The sequence below is a fragment of the Carettochelys insculpta genome, chromosome 2, assembly GCF_033958435.1.
Source record: "Carettochelys insculpta isolate YL-2023 chromosome 2, ASM3395843v1, whole genome shotgun sequence".
Lineage (NCBI taxonomy): Eukaryota > Metazoa > Chordata > Testudines > Carettochelyidae > Carettochelys > Carettochelys insculpta.
In genome coordinates this window covers 6706790-6725113 of record NC_134138.1, presented here as the reverse complement: position 1 = coordinate 6725113, position 18324 = coordinate 6706790, and the positions used below count along the sequence as shown (strand labels likewise).

Below are 18324 nucleotides of genomic sequence, written 5' to 3'. Positions count from 1 at the left end.
TGGCAAACAGTCACTGAAGGGGTAACAGCACTGGGCACTATGCTGGCGGGGGCATGGGGGAGCTATGCTGCTGGCATGGGGAAGATGATGCTGTGTGGCCCACAACTGGTGTTGGCCCTGTGCTACAAGCTTTTGGCAGCTGACCTGTATCCAGCCCACTTCTCAAGCTCCTGCGTGGACCATTGCAGTAATTCACAGCAGCCGACCCACATGGAGTGGAGCATCCTCAGGCCAAGCACAGGGCTGGGGTTTCTCTGAGCAACCCAGGTGGGACTGGCTCCCACCCCAGCTCTGTGCCCTCCATGTTCCCTCCAACCCCTCCCCACGGCACCTCACTTGGTCGTGCCCAGCCAGGAGGGGATTAAATTTGCTGCAGAGGTTTGGTGGCTCTGACTCCCAGAGAGCAGGGTGTCTGCCTCAAGCAGCCTGCAGCCAGGGGGGAACCACCAGGACAGCAGGTAGAAGCAGGTCAGGATGCTCTTACCTGCTGTCTAGGAGCTGCCCCCAAATTTTGGAGCATCTTCCACAGCTGCGTATTCTGCATCTGCGTAGGGATGGCCCTGGGGGAGAGGTGGGCAGGGGGTCAGGATGGACCAATCCTGGGTGAAGCCCCATGTGCTCTGGTCGCTTGCCTGGCTAGCTCACCTCTCCTCCACTGTCTGCGTGAAGCAGTCAAGCGCAGTTTTGGTGCTGAGGGACTTGGCTCCAATTCTGTGTTGGGAGTGGCAGTTTTCGGCATAAAATCAACGCTCAGGCTGAGCGGGGAGCTCTGAAGCCACACTCCTCCCTTCCCAGGGCAGCAGCAGAGGGGCTCCCTGTCCCGTGGCGGCGCTCCTTGAGTGGGCCCCCTACAGCACAGCCTACTCAAGAGACTGTTCCTCTCGCCCGTATGAGCACCACATGCGTGCTCCAGATGAGCCCAGCTGTCTTTGCTCAACCTGGCTCCCTTCCCAGCCTCTCACCAGCAGCAGGGCAGTTCGGCTAGATCTACACAGTGCCCTGAACTCAAAATAAGATGCACAATTCACTCTTCTTCTTCGAGTGTCCCCGTGGGTGCTCCACATTAGGTGTCGGGCTCGCCCGGCGCCGCAGATCGGATCTTCCAAGCAGTTTCTGCCGGACCGCGCATGCGCCGGTGCGCGCCGCTCCCCCGCGCGCTCCCGGCCATGTGCGCGATCCGGTCCCCGCCAGTTCCTCTTAACCGCCGTCGGCTGCAGACGGAATCCAACTAGGCTAAGGCCAAGTAGTGTATTCAATGGCTTTATCTGTTTTTTCTTAAAGTTTTTTCAGGCACTTAGGCTACTATAAGCTTGCCGTTTGCTATTTTGTAAAAAAAAAAAAAAAAAAAAAACAACAACGAACAAGCTAGGAGAGGGACAGCTCAGCCAGTCCCAGTAACAAGCGCCGGAGGCCAGGAGCTAGGGCTATCAGCCCTCCGGCTAAGGCAGACCATCGGACGGGGAAAACGGCACAAAGAAGGTGCTAAGTACCCACTTAAAAACACAAAGACTCACCAAAAATGTCCTCTTCAGGCTTTAAAAAAAAAAAAAAAAAAAAAAAAATGCTGCTTCTTGACAAGGCCCTCCAGCCAGAAGTGCCGGAGCGGCCGCAGCAGGAGGGACCCTCCGGGGCCCTTAAAAGGAAAGCTGCCTCCCTCACCCCATCAGCGCAGAAACGGAGGAAAGTATCTCCAGCCCGATCCCTGCCGGCAGCAACAGCGAGCGGGACGGGAGGAGCAAGCAGCCCCCAGCCGCAGCAACAGCTGATCGGCGGCGGCACGGAGAGCCACGTGGAAGCGGCTCAGCCTCCAATACTCAGCCAGCCGCCCCGCACCGCAGGCAGGGCGGCGGCTAAGCAAACGCCGGTACTGGCGGCACCGCAGGCAGCGGCACCGACCCCCGGGGAACCGGCGGTGCAGAGCGCGCAGGCACGCAGCCTGCCGGCACCGGAGGACACCGCACATGCGGCATCGCCCTCGAGCGTGCCGAGCTCGGTGCAGACGGGGCCGGAATCCCCTGTATGCTCCCCAGCCCGATCCCTGCCGGCAGCAACAGCGAGCGGGACGGGAGGAGCGAGCAGCCCCCAGCCGCAGCAACAGCTGATCGGCGGCGGCACGGAGAGCCACGTGGAAGCAGCTCAGCCTCCGATAATCAGCCAGCCGCCCCGCACCGCAGGCAGGGCGGCGGCTAAACAAGCGCTGGTACCAGCGGCGCCGCAGGCAGCGGCACCGACCCCTGGGGAACCGGCGGTGCAGAGCGCGCAGGCACGTAGCCTGCCGGCACTGGAGGACACCGCACGTGCGGCACCGCCCTTGAGCGTGCCGAGCTCGGTGCGGACGCCAGAATGCCCTGTATGCCCCCCAGCCCGATCCCTGCCGGCAGCAACAACGAGCGGGACGGGAGGAGCGAGCAGCCCCCAGCCGCAGCAACAGCTGATCGGCGGCGGCACGGAGAGCCACGTGCAAGCGGCTCACCCTTCGATAATCAGCCAGCCGCCCCGCACCGCAGGCAGGGCGGCGGCTAAACAAGCGCCGGTACCACCTACCCCCGGAAAACCGGCGGTGCAGAGCGCGCAGGCACGCAGCCTGCCGGCACCGAAGGACACCGCACATGCGGCACCGACTTCGAGTGTGCCGAGCTCGGTGCGGACGTGGCCGGGATCCCCTGTATGTCAGGGGCGGAGTTACCTCCTCAAGGGAGGGGGAAGACTGCACACAAGAGGAGGCATTGCAGCCCCTCTCCGCACAGGGCTGTGTAGTTGCTTTCTCACAGCCCTCCGCTATGTTGCAGACTCCAACTAGAAGGCAGGGGTCCCCCCCCTCCTTGGCCTACCCAGAGCCCCCTTCTCCATTTCTGCAACCAGCCTCACCCTGGCTGGGACCACCTCCACCCTTCCTGGGATTTGAACCGCTGGACTATTAGGCAAAGTCGCTCTCTCCAGGGTCTCGACGGTCTCCCTCCCCCAGACGCAAAGGGTATGCACCAAGGGAGTGGTCTAGGTCACCTTCCCAAGACCAGTGCTTATACTGCCGTGGTCGCCCCTACCACGCAGGGCATAGACACCATCGGCAATCTCCTAGGGAAAGATCCCTACGAACGATCTCGTACCCCCAAGGGCAATTGTGACCGGGGACAGAGACTTAAGCATCTCAGGGGGGACTGGTTATGGAACCCCGAGATTTTTCCTCGCACACCTCTAGTGAGAGGGTGTACCATCATCAGCAGGAACCGGAAGGGTCCAGAAAGACGTACCCCAGCGGTTCCTCGCTTTCCTCCCCGGATGAGGCTACGGCCCCGGGGGGCGTCCATCCTCCGGACGATCTCAAACAGTTCCAAGAGCTGTTTTACGAGGGTGGCCTTCACGCAAGGCTTCCAGACAGCAAAGGTGCAAGAGCAACACCATAAGCTCCTCAAAAATCTGAGACCTCCGGCCTCCTCCAAAATAGCAATACCGCTGATGACGCAATCTTGGAGCCTGCCACTATGATATGGCAGACTCCCGCGACTATTCCGCCTGTCCACAAAAGAGCGAAAAAAAAAAAAAAAAAAAAAAAAAAATACTTCGTGCCCACGAAGGGCATGGAGTTCCTGTTCAGCCACCCACAACCAAATTCTTTGGTGGCGGAGTCGTCGCAACGTGGGGGAATAAACAAACATGCCAAAAAGCTAGAGCTGTTGGGCAGAAAGGTCTACTCCTCCTCCACGCTACTGTTGCCAATGGCAAATTACGCAGCGCATCTAGCGAACCATAATTTCAACAACCACATTAGGTTGACCTCCCTCATGGACTCGCTTCCAGAGGGCACGAAACCAGTGCTCAAGGCCATCATCCGACCATTTTATAACCAGTGGCAAAGGATCACCACAGACACATGGGTGCTGGAGATCATAGCCACGGGGTACGCCATCCCCTCCCAGTTGCTCCCACCGCCATGACCTCCACCCGGGGCCCCACCTCCAGGAGACCTCCCATGTAGCGAGGCTCAAGCAGGAGGTAGACCATCTCATGCTCGTAGGGGCAGTGGAAAGAGTGCCGGAGCAACTGCAAGGGAGAGGGTTCTACTCGAGGTACTTCCTCACGGGGAGGTCCATCTTAGATTTTCGAGGCCTCACCGGTACCTGCGCAAGCAACGTTTTCGGATGATCACAAACGCCTCCATCCTTACGGCACTAGACGATGGAGATTGGTTCGCAGCCCTCGACTTACAAGGTCCTACCGTTTGGGCTCTCCTCAGCCCCCAGAGTCTTCACCAAGACCTTGGCAGTGGTGTCAGCCTACCTGCACAGACAGGGGGTATTTATATTCCAGTATCTGAATGACTGCCTACTCAAAGGGGCCTCAAAGGAGGAGGTACTACGCATAATATGTGTCACAGCAGGCACGTTCTCTTCGCTCGGCCTGCTTATCAATCTGACAAAACCAAAGACAGACCCCACACAGGACATAGAGTTCGTAGGGGCACGCATAAATTCTATTACAGCGAGGGCGTATCTACCAGAGACTCGCTTTCGGGCCATCGGCTCCCTCGCGCAAGGCTTCACCTTCAGCCCTATGGTGCCGGTTCTGACGTGCTTACAGCCGCTGGGCCACATGGCAGCAGCAACGTTTCGTACAACAGAACGCCAGGTTACACATGCGCAGCATGCAGCATTGGCTGGCGAGCGTATACAAACCGGCAGCACACACTGTTCACAGGATGGCGTCGCCCACAACGGAGGTGCGCAAATCCCTGCAATGGTGGGTAAACCCAGAGAACCTGCTAACAAGGGTACCCTTCCACCAACCACACGTATTGGTTTTTCTTACTACAGATGCCCCCCTCATAGGGTGGGGAGCACACATGGGCGAAGAGGTGACGCAAGGGCTGTGGTCCTCTATGGAGCAGTCACTGCACACAAATATACTGGAGCTCAAAGCAGTGTTCAACGCCTGCAGACACTTTCGAGACCAACTGAAAGGCAAGGTAGTCGGGATCAGTACAGACGATACCTCCACCATGTTTTATATAAATCGGCAAGGAGGAGCTCGGTCCCGTGCCTTATGTGTAGAAACAGTCCGGTTGTGGAACTGCTGCATCGCCAACAATGTAACCTTGAAAGCCTCGTACTTACCAGGCGCTCGCAATGTGAAGGCAGACCAGCTGAGCAGGCGTTTCGCACTCACGCACGAGTGGCAGATCCGTCCCGATCTGCTGCAACCGATTTTTCCACGCATGGGGTTTTTCCCCAGATAGACCCTGTTTGCTACTCAGCACAACAAGAAGTGCCCACAATTCTGCTCCAGGGCAGGACTGGGACGGGGGTCCCTGAGGGATGCCTTCGCGATCTCATGGAGGGGCCCCCTGCTTTACGCTTTCCCTCCCACAGTGCTCATCCACAAAGTGTTGCAGAAAGCCAGGAGGGAAGGAACCTGAATGATCCCGATAGTCCCAACGTGGGATCGACAGCAATGGTTCCCCCTATTCCTGCGCATGTCGGACCGGCCACTGAGGTCCCCTCCGGTGGCGCGGGATCTGCTCACGCAAGCCCAGGGGTCCATAGTGCATCCGCACCCCCAAAGCCTGCGACTACAAACGTGGTTAATCCATGGCTTAGCTCCCTAGAGAGCACATGTACGGAGGAAGTGCAGCAAGTCCTAGAAAGTAGCAGGAGGACTTCCACCAGGAAGACCTTCAAGCAGAAATGGACTCGCTTTACGGCATGGTGTTCTACCAAACAGCTAGCCCCCTTTCGGTGCCTATGGCTGTGATATTAGAGTATTTACTGGACCTCAAGAGAGGAGGACTCTCGCTATCCTCGTTTCAGGTCCACCTGGCCGCCATTTTGGTGTTCAGACACGAAGAGGAAGGGCACACGGTGTTCGCCCATCCCATGGTTACCAGGTTCCTCAAAGGGCTGGTAAGCCTATACCCCCCTCAGAAACCGCTTCCACCTCTGTGGAACTCGGACCTGGTGCTTAATGCGAAAAGGGGACCACCGTTTGAGCCTTTGGCCACGGTTTCCCTCCGCCTCCTTATGATGAAGACGACCTTTCTTCTCGCAATCACGTCAGCTCGCAGGGTGAGCGAGCTTGAGGCAGTTATGGCAACGCCGCCCTGCGCTGTTTTTCCAAGGAGGCGGTAACCATACGGCTGCATCCAGCCTTTGTTCCTAAAGTTTCTTTCTGAGTTTCATACTAACGAACCTATTGTTTACCCTTGTTTATCCAAAGCCTCATAACTCTAACAAAGAGGTGCGCCTACACCTCCTGGACGTGAGCAGGCGCTAGCTTTCTATATGGACAGGACCAAGTCCTTCCGGAGAACGGATAGGCTCCTAGTCTCTATCGCTCCCAAATCAAAAGGAGAATGTCTCTCTTCGCAGAGAATCTCTAAGCACATCGTATCTTGCATAAAAATGTGCTACAAACTCAAAAAGACTCCTTTACTGGCCACGCCCAGGGCTCATTCCACTAGGGCGGTGGCAGCATCAACAGTCTTTTTTCAAGGGCGTTGCGCTAAAAGACATTTGCAGAGTGGCGACCTGGTCATCCTGTGACACCTTCGCCAAACATTACGCCCTTCACAGGGTATTCCAAGAGGATACCCGTCTCTTGGCAGCGGTCCTCTCGGGGACAAGCTGCACATAATCCGATTACCCACCTCCTATCTTGGGTTACTGCTGGGTAGTCACCTAATGTGGAGCACCCACGGGGACACTCGAAGAAGAAAGAAAGGTTACTCACCGTAGTAACGGTGGTTCTTCGAGATGTGTCCCCGTGGGTGCTCCACTACCCGCCCATCCTCCCCGCTCCGGATCTCTGTTTAGTGTTTTGCAGGAGCATCCGAGGCGGTTGGTCAAGGAACTGGCGGGGACCGGATCGCGCACATGGCCGGGAGCGCGCGGGGGAGCGGCGCGCACCAGCGCATGCGCGGTCCGGCAGAAACTGCTTGGAAGATCCGATCTGCGGCGCCGGGCGAGCCCGACACCTAATGTGGAGCACCCACGGGGACACATCTCGAAGAACCACCGTTACTACGGTGAGTAACCTTTCTTTCTGAGGCATCCCTTTCCCCTCTCACAAGGGGTGGAGGGATGCCGAAATACCAGGCACGTTTCCTAGATGCGGAGCTATTTTTCTGGGATACCTCAGTGTCTCGAAATAGCACCAGAGTGTAAACACGGCCTTAGAGACCTTGGTAAGTATCACTGGCACCTGGACCACACAGAGGTCAAAAAGATCAAATTCTGGCACTCCGTCCCAGAAAGGTTGCTGACCCTGGTACGTACTGTGACACTGGAACAGAGAGGTTCAGGAGCGCCTGGGTTCTGTCCACATGAATCTGACCACTCTCTGGTGGAAGCATTCCTAGTCAGGGTTCCCTCTAGTTTTTTTTTCATCCATCGGTGGGATAAATCATTACGTGCACCAAGGCACATGCATCACCCACAGAAACATGCCAGCTGCAGGGGGCAGTGGACACTGGTAATGGGATGGGCAGCCCCTGAATCTCCTGGGTGGCCACCCAAATGCTCAGCTTACAAGGGAACACACCAGTCTGGGGAAAGAGGGTTTTTCTGCCAAAGACATTTACTTTCTTCCCACTCCTAAAAGATTGTTGCAGCACTCTACTGCATTTACAGTGCCTCATGTGCCTATGAAAACCCTCTGTCTCAACAGCAGCAGAGTAACGGCTCAGCTGGGACTTGTGGGATAGGGCCGGATGAATTCCTGGCAGAACAGAAAGGCCATTGGGATGGAGATCTTGTTGTACAGGAGACACTAGGCCAAGTCACAGCTGCATAGTAACTGCAAACCACAGAAACGCCCCGACGGCAGTTTCCTCCAGCATGAATTTAAAGTGGAAAAAAATTAAAATGCAGTGAACTTAAAAAACCAGAGCCAGAATTACAGGGCATAAAACAGAAAAGACTGGAAAGAACCCTGAATGAAATTTTGTTCTCTAAGTACTGTTTTTATTGTGACTTTGCAAAGAGGAACGTGTGTTGGTTCAGATGAGAGAGAGTGGCCAGGAAAGATGAATTAGGAGAAGATTTGGGGAAAAATTTCACAAGCCTAAAAGAAAATAAATCAGCTATTTATTTGTGAAGTCCCTTGATTCAGGGCAGCAGCAGGAGAGGAAGTTGCCCAGGAGGTGAAAGCTGCGAGCTGAGATAACATTTAACAAGCGAGATAACCCAAGCCACAGAAATACTCAAAACTATCACTTCAGCTGCTGATTGGTTATTCATTGAGCAGACTCCATGCCCCCCCGCCCCGATGCTGATGATGAGAAATTTGCTATGGGTAGGAACTAAGCTAAGATTTAATCCTCTCATCTTTTTCCTGTTTATCTCATCCCACACCATGCTGTGGTGTTACAGAAACAGGGACTTGACACATGCTCACTAGGAGATCTCTGTAACGAGCCCTTGGCCTGGCACTACTGTGATACTCACACTATAGCTTGGAGGCAGAGGGAGAAGGGACCGACAGATTGGGACCCAGTGGTTAGAACACGGCATTTGCATCTAGAGGCATGATGCTCTGGGGTGTGAAAAATCCATGCTCCTGACCAACACAGCTTTGCTGCTTCTGCCAGCTTGGTTACTGTCACCCAGGGAGATGGTGTTCTGACACGGACAGAAAAACTGCCTATGCAATCATGCCAGCAAAGCTACACACCACAGCTCTGCCACAGGGCAGACCTGGCCTCAGGGTCAGGGAAGATGCAGCTCACAGGGTGGCACTGAGACACAACAGGGAGTGAAGAATGACCTTAACCTAGAAATCTGGACAACTGGCCCCATGCTCCTCCGCTGCCTGGGCAAGCAACGCTCAGACACGTGGTAAAGTATCTCTAGTAACGCCCTCCTCCCAGTCTTGGGCAAGAGCAGAACACGAGATCTGACAGCGGCTCACTCCACACAGGTGGAAGCCCAGGGAGTCTGTAATCCAGCCCACAGATATGGGAAATCCTGTCCTGGGCATTTCCCCTAGCACCAATTCCCTGGCACTGCCACCCCGCTCCTATCATTTTCCTGAGTCACCCACCCTCTGCCTGCTCTAATGTCCCCAGGCCTGAGCCCATTGCTCTTTGGCACTGACCCCAGGCCTGCATGCCACCTGGCTCTGCCCCTACTGTTCCCAGGACCTGAGGTCCAGCCTCTAAGGGTTTCCTGCACTATCTCCCCTCCCCCACTGCTCCTAATGCTCCCTGGCACTGCCTGCTGCCTCGCCATGCCCCAGGTCCGTAGTAAGAGGCAGTGCTCGTCCACTGAGGGTCCTAAAGCAGGAATTTTTTGCGGGGTGAGAGCCCTGTTCCCCACATTAGAAAACCAAATAGATTGGTACCTTAAGCTGTTTGGGGCCCAAAGCTGTAAAACCTAGCACCAGCTCAACCCCTCCTGCTCTGCGGCATTAACCCCAGCCCTGGCTGCCTTCCCCACTCTCCCCAGTGGTCCCTACCACTACCTTCTGCATCCACCTTCTCTAGCACTGCTCCTGTCCCCCACTTGCTGTGCCCACATTCCCTAGCACTCCTCCCAGGCTTCCTGGCACTGCCCTCTGCCTCCCAAGACCCCTGCCCACATTCCCCAGCACTGCCCACACCGGGCCCCTGCCTGCACCCATATTCCTTCATAACACTGCCCCCTGACTCAGCCCCCTGCTCCCCACATGCCCTCTACCCCCCAGCTCCCGGGAAATAGTCCCTGCCCCCACATCCCCTAGCCCTGCCCCTCAGGCTCCCCCTCACGCCCCAGCACTGCCCCCGCGCTCCCTACCCGGGCCGCGCAGGCGGAAGCCCCGCAGGAAGGCCAGGCACTCGCCCAGCCCCGCGCCCACGACGAAGCCCCCCTGGAAGGGGCAGCGGCGGAAGAAGAGCTCGAACTCGGCCGGCTCCCGCTGCCGCCCGGCCCGCCAGTAGCCATAGGCCATGGTGAACTGGTAGAGGTCCGTGAGCAGCGCCAGCGAGCCCCGCCGCCCCGGCTCCATCGCAGCTCTCACGTGTCCGCCCGGGACGGGAGCCAAATGTAGCGTCACGTGGGGGCAAAGGAGGCGCCGCCAGCCAATGGGAGCCTCCGCCACCCGCAAGGGCGCCTGGGAGTTGTAGTCGGGGAGGGGTCTGCCACCTGAGCGAGCCCCAGGGGCGAGGGTCGGGTCCTTCGGCGAGACGTGGGGCACGGGCTTGGGTACCTCTCCCCAGCGCAGCTCCGGCCTCTCTTCCCGCCGGCCTGCTGTAGGACTGCACAGCCCCCTGCGCCCACCCCTGTGGGGCCCCACACTCCCCTAAGGCTGCTCAGATCGCTGGGGGCCGGGTTTTGCTGAGATTTCTCCTTCAAACGTTTCAGATGCAAGGCTCCTGCCTTGCTTGTGCGTGCTTTGAGGTTGGAACAGTGCAGGCACTGTTGTTGTGGCCCCCTCACCAAAACACTGGGCACAGTGGGGGAAATTGACAGCTAGGAGGTAGCGGGGCTTGTGGGGGTGAGTCAGGCATACTGCAGCAGCACAGCAGCGTGGCAGTTGGGTGGAGAGAGGGGCTGTAGCGTTACTGTAGTCACGGGACAAAGGAAAGTCCCTATGAGAACCATTAGATTTTTTATGGGGGTGGAACAGGGTGAACAACAGCCATTAACTTGAGTGCAGGAGATGGGGTCTGTCCACATGGGCCACTCAGACAGACCTTAAAGCTTGTGCCCCTTCACTGACAGCCCATCAACACCTGAAGTGGAGACCCCCCACAACAGCACTTGCCTAACTCACCTGGAGAAGAGAAAACAGAGGGGAGTTGTAGTCTAGAAGTCTTTCCAGAAAAGGCTGTTGTAAAGAGAGCACTGATAAATTCTCCATGTAGGAACCACTGATACAGCTAAGAGCAACTTTGAAGAGATTATGGCGGATTACGGAACACAAGTGGAAGGAAGGGGTCCCTGTAGGGATTGTCAAATCAGAGAGGTAAATGTGTGGTCGGGGAGGTGGCATAGCAGGGAAGGATTTGGTTTTTTTGACCAGGGGAGTCTCTTTCGTGAGCGGGGATTGCTGCCCAGAGAGGAAAAAGCATCTTTGCAGGTAGTCCTGCCAACCTAGTGAGGAGGGCTTTAAACTGGGTTCCTCAGGAGATGGTGACACAAGCCCTGAGGTAACTGAGGAAGGAGGTAGTATCAATCAAGTGGGTTTCCTGGGTGAAGAGGAGAAAGTGGGCCAATCAGCCACTTCTCCAAGATGCTTGCACACAAATGCCAGACGGCTGGGGAACAAACAGGAACAATTAGAGGCCCTGGCACACTCAAAGTAGTACGAGGTGGTTGGAATAATGGAGACTTGGTGGGATGATTCACATAACTGGAGCAGGGTCATGGAAGGTTATAAACTGTTCAGGAAGGACAGATGGGAGAAAAGGAGGAGGAGCTGCGCTCTATGTGAGGGAGCCGTATGATTGCTCAGAGCTCCAGTACAAGGAGGGAGAAAATCCAGTTGAGTGTCTTTGAGTTAAGATTAGAAGCGGAAATAAGAGGTGATTGTGTAGTTGGTGTCTGCTATAGACCACCACATCAGGGAGACAAGGTAGATGAGGCTTTCTTCAGACAGCTAAGTGAAACTTCCAAATCACAGGGCCTGGTTCTCATGGGAGACTTCAATCATCCGGACATTTGTTGGGAGACCAATACAGCAGCACACAGACAATCCAGGAAGTTTTTGGAGAATGTTGGGGATAACTTCTTGGTACAAGTGCTGAAGGAACCAACCGGGGCTGTGCAAAACGACGTACTGCTCAAACAGGGAAGAACGAGTAGGAGAAAGAAGTGGGTGGAAACCTGGGATGCAGCGACCATGAGATCATAGATTTCAGGATCTGGACGAAAGGAAGAAGGGTGAGCAGTAACATACAGACCCTTGATTTCAGAAGAGCAGACTGACTCCCTGAGAGAGCTTACCAGCAGGATCCCTTGGGAAATGAAGATGAAGGGGAAAAGAGTTCAAGGGAACTGGCAGTATTTTAAAGTCTTACTGAAGGCACAGGAACAAACCATCCCATTGCATAGTAAGAAATGCAAACATGGTAGGCAACCAGCTTGGCTTAACAGGGAAATCCTTCTCTGTTACTATTCAAAAAAGATGCATACAAGAAATGGAAACATGGACAGTTGACTAAGGAGGAGTATAAACATACGGCTGGAGAATGCCGGGCACTAATCAGGAAAGCAAAAGCACAATTGGAACTGCAGCTGGCAAGGGATGTGAGGAACAACAAGAAGGGTTTCTACAGGCATGTGAATAATAAGAGGGTTATCAGAGAAGGTGTAGGGCCATTACTGGATGACAGGTAACCTGGTGACAGATGAGGTAGGAAAAGCTCAAGTACTCAATGCTTTTTTTGCCTCAAGTCTTCACAGACAAAGTCAAATCACACACAACAGTCCTAGACAATGCAGTATGGGAAGGTGGAGAGCAGCTTTTTGGGGGGAAGGAACAAGTTGAGCTATCTAGAAAAACTAGATGTACACAAATCCATGGGTCTGGATTTAATGCACCCGAGGGTACTGAGGGAATTGGCAGAGGTCATTGCTGAACCTTTGGCCATTATCTTTGAAGACTCTTGGAGATTGGGGGAGATACCGGATGACTAGAAAAAGGCAAATGTAGTGCCAATCTTGAAAAAAGGAAAGGACAATCCAGGGAATATAAACCAGTCAGCCTTACCACAAGCCCTTGAAAAAGTAATGGAGGGGATCCTCAAGGAATCCATTTTGGAGCACTTGGAAGAGGGGAAGTGATCAAAAGTAGCAAACATGGATTCACCAGGGGCAAGTCCAATCTGATTAGCTTCTATAACAAGGTAACAGGCTCTGCAGACATGGGGATGTCAGTGGATGTGATATACCTTGACGTCAGCAAAGCTTTTGATACTGTCTCCCTCAACATTCTTGCCTGTAAGTTAAGGAAATATGGACTGGATCATTGGACTATAAGATGGATAGAAAGCTGGCTTGACGATCAGGCCCAACAGGTAGTGGTCAATGGCTCAATATCCGGATGGCAGTCGGTTTCAAGCAGAGTGCCGCAAGGCTCGGTTCTGGGGCCGGTGTTGTTCAACATCTGTATTAGTGACCTGGATGAGGAACTGGATTGCACCCTCAGCAAGTTTGCAGATGACACAAAACTACAGGGGGTGGGGGGAGAGGTAGATACATTGGAGGGTAGAGAGAAAATCCAGAGTGACCTGGAGCAATTGGAGGACTAGGCCAAAAGAAATATGATGAGGTTCAACAAGGAGAAGTGTAGAGTCCTGCACCTGAGGCGAAAGAATCCCAAGCATTGTTATAGGCTGGGGACCGACTGGCTCAGCAGCAGTATGATGGAAAGGGACCTAAGGGTTATGGTGGATGAAAGGCTGGGTATGAGTAAGCAGTGCACTCTTGTAGCAAAGAAGGCCAACGGCATACGGGGGTGCATTAGGAGGGGCATTTTGAGCAGATCTAGTTGTTCCCCTCTATTCAGCACTGGTGAGGCTAAATCTGGAATATTGTCTCCAGCTTTGGGCTCCCCCCCCATAAAAAGGATGTGGATGAGCTGAAGCAGGTTCAGCAGGAGGGCAACAAAAATGATCAAGGGGCTAGAGCACAAGACCTATGAGGAGAGGCTGAGGGATTTGGGCTTGTTTAGCTTACAGAAGAGAAGACTGAGGGGTGATTTAACAGCTGCCTTCAACTTCCTGAAGGGGAGCGCTAAAGAGGAGGGCGAGAAACTGTTCAGGGCTGTGAGATGGTAGAACAAGGAGTAATGTTCTGAAGCTGAAGAGGGAGAGATGTAGGTTGGATATTAGGAAAAACTACTTCACCAGGCGTGTGGTGAAGCACTGGAACGCATTGCCTAGGGAGGTGGTGGATTTTCCATCTGCAGAGGTTTTTAAGTCCTGGCTTGACAGGGTTCTGGCTGGGATGACTTAGTGGGGGTTGATCCTGCTTGAAGCAGGGGGCTGGGCTAGATGACCTTCTGAGGTCCCTTCCAGCCCTATGATTCTATGAAATTGTTTTCCTTACTCACCAAAGACAGAGCCAGTAGTATTGGACTTAAATTGCAGCAAGACACACTTAGGCTAGACATGAAGAAAAAGAAATCCTGGCAGGGTAGTTAAGCCCTGGAATGAGTTACCTCAGGAGGTAGTGGATTCTTGGCCACTGAAGGTTTGTAAGAATTAGCAAATCAAACACCTTTCAGAGAAGATGTAGATCACTGGCTCAACGTTTCCAGACTTTCCCCTTTCAGTTGTATGATTTAACTTGGAGGTATGCAAGATTTCACCTCAGTTAAAAACAACTTGTTTACAAAAAAAGCCAGACAAGAGTCGCAGCAACTATAACTGAAAAATGGCTCTCTTTGCAGTTTTACTTTACAATTACATTATTTTTAGTCTGGTTGATTCTCTTACATGTCAGTGTATACAGAACTATATAAACAAGTCATCTAGATATTTTAGTTTGTTCTGACTTGGCTAGCGCTTTCAATGTAGCCTGTTGTAAAAATTAGGTACATCTCTATAAGTTGATGTACGCTCGTGGAAGACTTTTATGTACCCCTCTGTTTGAGAGCCACCGATTTAGACAGTACTTAGCCCTGCCTCATTGCAGGGGACTGGACTAGATGACCTATCCTATGTTTGTCCCTTCCAGACCTACATTTCTATGAAGTCTTTTAGATCCTGCTGTGGCCAGTACCCTAGCCTATTATGGAAGCTGAGATACGTTAACTGCTTAAGAATTATACAGTAGAGCCCCAACTCATGTGGAGGTTGTGTTCCTGGCAACCTTACATTAATTTTTGTGAAACTCTGGGAGCCAGGAAACTGAACAGCCTGGTTCCCAGCTCCCCACAGCTCACAGGAGACAGCCTAGTTCCCAGCTCCCCTCTGCTTGCAGGAGCCAGGAACTGACGAGCACCAGCGCTGGTCAGTTTCCCAGCTTACCACAGTGCAGCAGGGAGCCAGGAACCAGAAAACTGCTCCTGGCGGGTGGCAGCCAAAAGTCAGGCTGGTGCCCCAAAAGAAGCAATTTTCCAGATCCTGTCAGGGGTGTTAGTCATATTAACCCAAGATACGTACACTTGAGTTGCATGTATCTTGGGGTTTTACTGTACAGCAGTCCCAAGTCAGGTTTAAGACCAGAATTTTTAACATAGCTTATCCTAACCTATTTCAATTGATCAAATTCTTCAATGACTGAAAGTAATATTAGTTTGAATATTGAAACTGAGGGGACGTCTATACTTACCAAGCATTTGACATGCCACGATTCATCCTCCAGAGTTTGACTTTGCCACATCTGGGCAGATGTGGCAAAATCAATCTCTGGGCTCAGCCGTCATCCCTGGTACTCCACACTGTCACATCCAGTAAAGGACATCAGCACGCGCCCAAAGAGCCCTGATCTACACTCAGGAACAAAATTGCTCCTGATACGTCAATTCTAGCTGTCATAAGGAGAAGGGGGAGAAGTTGTTCTTGGCCTCTGAGGCTAAGACAAGGAGCAATGGGCTTAAACTGCAGCAAGGGAGGTTTAGGTTGGACCTTAGGAAAAAGTTCCTGGCTGTCAGGGTGGTCAAACACTGGAATAAATTGCCTAAGGAGGTTGTGGAATTTCTATCTCTGGAGATAAATTTAAGAACAGGTTAGATAAATGTCTATCAGGGATGATCTAGACAGTATTTGGTCCTGCCATTGGGGCAGGGGGCTGCACTTGATGACCTCTCAAGGTCCCTTCCAGTCCTAGTATTCTATGATTCTATAGCTATGCTAATGGCATAGCCAGAATTGCGTATCTGGGATTGACTTTGTTCCCTAGTGTAGACCAGGCTTAAGACATCCAAGTATCTACTCCTCTGGTCACACAGCTCAATTAGTCACACTCAGAGTAAACCAGAAGGGACAACTAGGTCTTCTAGTCTGACCTGCACAGTTTAGGCAACCGAAACCACCCAGCACCTGCGCACTAACCCTAACAGCTGAAACTAGCCTGAAGCACTAACACCCCCAAGAAACCAGACTTATGTACCATAGGCAAAGAACAGGAGGGCCTGTGGTGTACCAGTACCCAAGGTCCCTGTCAAACACAGGAAAATAGTGAAGTAAGAGCTATTTAGATCAACTGTAAGCGACCTGCGGCCACACAATGGCAGGGAAGTGACAAATCCCAAGGTCGCTGCTAGTCTGACCAAGGGAGGGGCAGGGGGCAAGATCTCTTTCCCAATCCTACATGTGGTGATCAGCTAGACCCTGAGGAGGTAAGCAGGAACCAGTCAGACATGCATCTAGGGGAGGGAGTACTCAGTGCCACTTCAGACATGCCCAGTGACCCCTCTCCATGTTAAGCCATCTGCAAGTCCTCAGAGGAAGGAGATAAGGGGATTTGCCTTCCTGCTACCTGCGGGTGGCAAACACATTCAAAGGGCAGTTTCATGTTCAAGATGATTTTTTTTTTTAAAATAAGAACATGGCTAAAGCAGCTGCTGTGAATAAAGGCAGCTAATTCTGAAGTTACTTAATAAACCAGCAACACTTCTGAACACTGAGCTGTTTTTAAGTAGATCTAAATAAAGGAAACCCTAAAAACTCCTCATTCTTTTAATGGCCACTGCTAAGCACAATGAAACCAAATTATTGTCAATCTAGAGTCTTCAGGAAGACACCAGTTACAAGCCTGACACTGGAAGCTTATGTTTGCACATTGGGTCTCAGACTAAAGGAGGCAATGGGACCCCAACCCTGGCTTGGCTGAAGTGGAATCATGAAACTCAGCCAAGTATTCACTCTGGGCTATTTCATAGGACTCCTTGTGATACCAGCACAGCATGACACTGGGAATGATAGTTGACTCTCTCCTATTTTGCAGCTTTGTTAGTAAGATGTACAAGAGACTCCTGGGGATGTTGGCCACCATCTTCAAACCCCTGTGGGGCAGGCACACACTGCAAAGAAACACATGCCACACCATCCACACTCAGTTTTGACCTTTTATTAGTTCCAGAAAGGATAAACGTTTGCTCTTAGATCTTGTTGAAAGCCGATATGTCAACACTCTGCACCTGAAACAGAACAAGAAGTGCCAACGAAGTTCAGAACAAATTCCAGTTGTATAGGAAGACTTATTGGACTGCTCTCCTCAGAAGTTTGCCTTATCAGCCCTCTCCCACCCCAAGTTTATCAACTACAATTTATTACAAGATCATTTAAGTCAGTAACGAGTCTTGAAAGTCTTAAAATAAGATCACTTGCATTAACATTTATATAAGCCCCCAAACCCATATTTGGAACCCCATTGTGCTAGGGACTGTACAAATGGATAAGAAACAGGCCGCACCCCAAACAGCTTACAAATTAAAACAGTTTTCAAACATCCTACAGAAAGGGAGAAGTTCCATTTTTAATTATGGTCGGTGGGCCAGTATATAGATTTTGGTAGGGGTAGCTGAGGCAGCCAGGGGACCAGGGGTGCTTCGGCCAAGCTGGAGTGTCCCTGCCCCGTGGGCACTCTAACATGGCTGGAGCAGCTCCTATCTGTGGTGGCCCTGGGTGTGCTCCAACCAGGCCAGAGAAGGCCATCTACAGCCTGCCTGGACCACCCCTGCTGCTTTGGCAACAGGCAGGGAGCTGCTGCAGCCCATTCTGATTAGCCATAAGCCATCCTAAACTGAGGAGAACTGGTTAAAGTTTAACATCCCTAGTTTTAAGATTACACAAATAGATATGCGGTAGATAGTGGCCTTTGTATAGCAAAATTAACTATGTTCTTACTGGTCAATGCACCTTGTCATCACCTTGAGCACTCGGGTGGAAGAACTAGCCTTCAAGATTGCCCTTGGGTTCTCTTCTTGTTCCCCATCCATGCAGGTCTCAGGTCTCCCTCTTCTCTCCCCTGCCCAGCCACCAACAATTCCACCTGTGCTATAGAGTCCACTCCAACCCACACCCCCATCCAACCCACTAAAACAATTAGGGAATTGCTAACGAAACAGGGAATTGCTGTCCCAGAAGCATTCACACATTAAGCATCAGGAGCTAGCAACCCAATGAGAACCAGAGCAAGGAAGATTCACACAGAGACATGGCTTCCGGCTGTTTGCAGGCTCTGAACTCTAGTTCTCTGTTGTTTTCAAGGCTATCTTTGCAGCCATGGGAACTACACACTCAATGCTCCCTCATCATATCCAGTGAAAGTTCTGACTGACAAGGAGACCACCTTGCAGACCACCTGGATCCAATCCTCACGGCCCCCAATGGGGTGGAGGGCATTGAGTCCTGAGCCTTGCAGGCTTAGAGTCAGGTGGGCTGGGATCAGATCCACACCATGG

The 18324-nt window shown here is 52.7% G+C and overlaps 2 protein-coding genes across 22 annotated transcripts in view; both read right to left on the bottom strand.

Moving 5' to 3' along the window:
• Window positions 1–9975, bottom strand: part of LOC142009080 (nicotinate phosphoribosyltransferase-like) — a 43494-nt gene extending 33519 nt beyond the window's left edge. For 10 of the 14 annotated variants that reach the window (XR_012644321.1, XR_012644323.1, XR_012644322.1 and 7 more), the window contains exon 1: window positions 9765–9958. Coding sequence is in view for 11 of the 14 variants with exons in the window: in XM_074986563.1 (XP_074842664.1) it covers window positions 9765–9918 (154 nt within the window). In the remaining 3 variants the exon portion in view is untranslated. Of the gene's footprint in view, window positions 1–9764 lie in introns of all 14 variants that reach the window. The other 4 variants (XM_074986556.1, XM_074986557.1, XM_074986561.1 and 1 more) reach the window with 1 other exon arrangement.
• A 6998-nt stretch (window positions 9976–16973) lies between these two features.
• EEF1D (eukaryotic translation elongation factor 1 delta) overlaps window positions 16974–18324 on the bottom strand; it is a 39295-nt gene continuing 37944 nt past the window's right edge. For all 8 annotated transcript variants that reach the window (XM_074986552.1, XM_074986553.1, XM_074986548.1 and 5 more), the window contains one exon: window positions 16974–17058. In XM_074986552.1, the coding sequence (XP_074842653.1) occupies window positions 17020–17058 (39 nt within the window). In that variant the 3' untranslated portion in view covers window positions 16974–17019. The remainder of the gene's footprint in view (window positions 17059–18324) is intronic.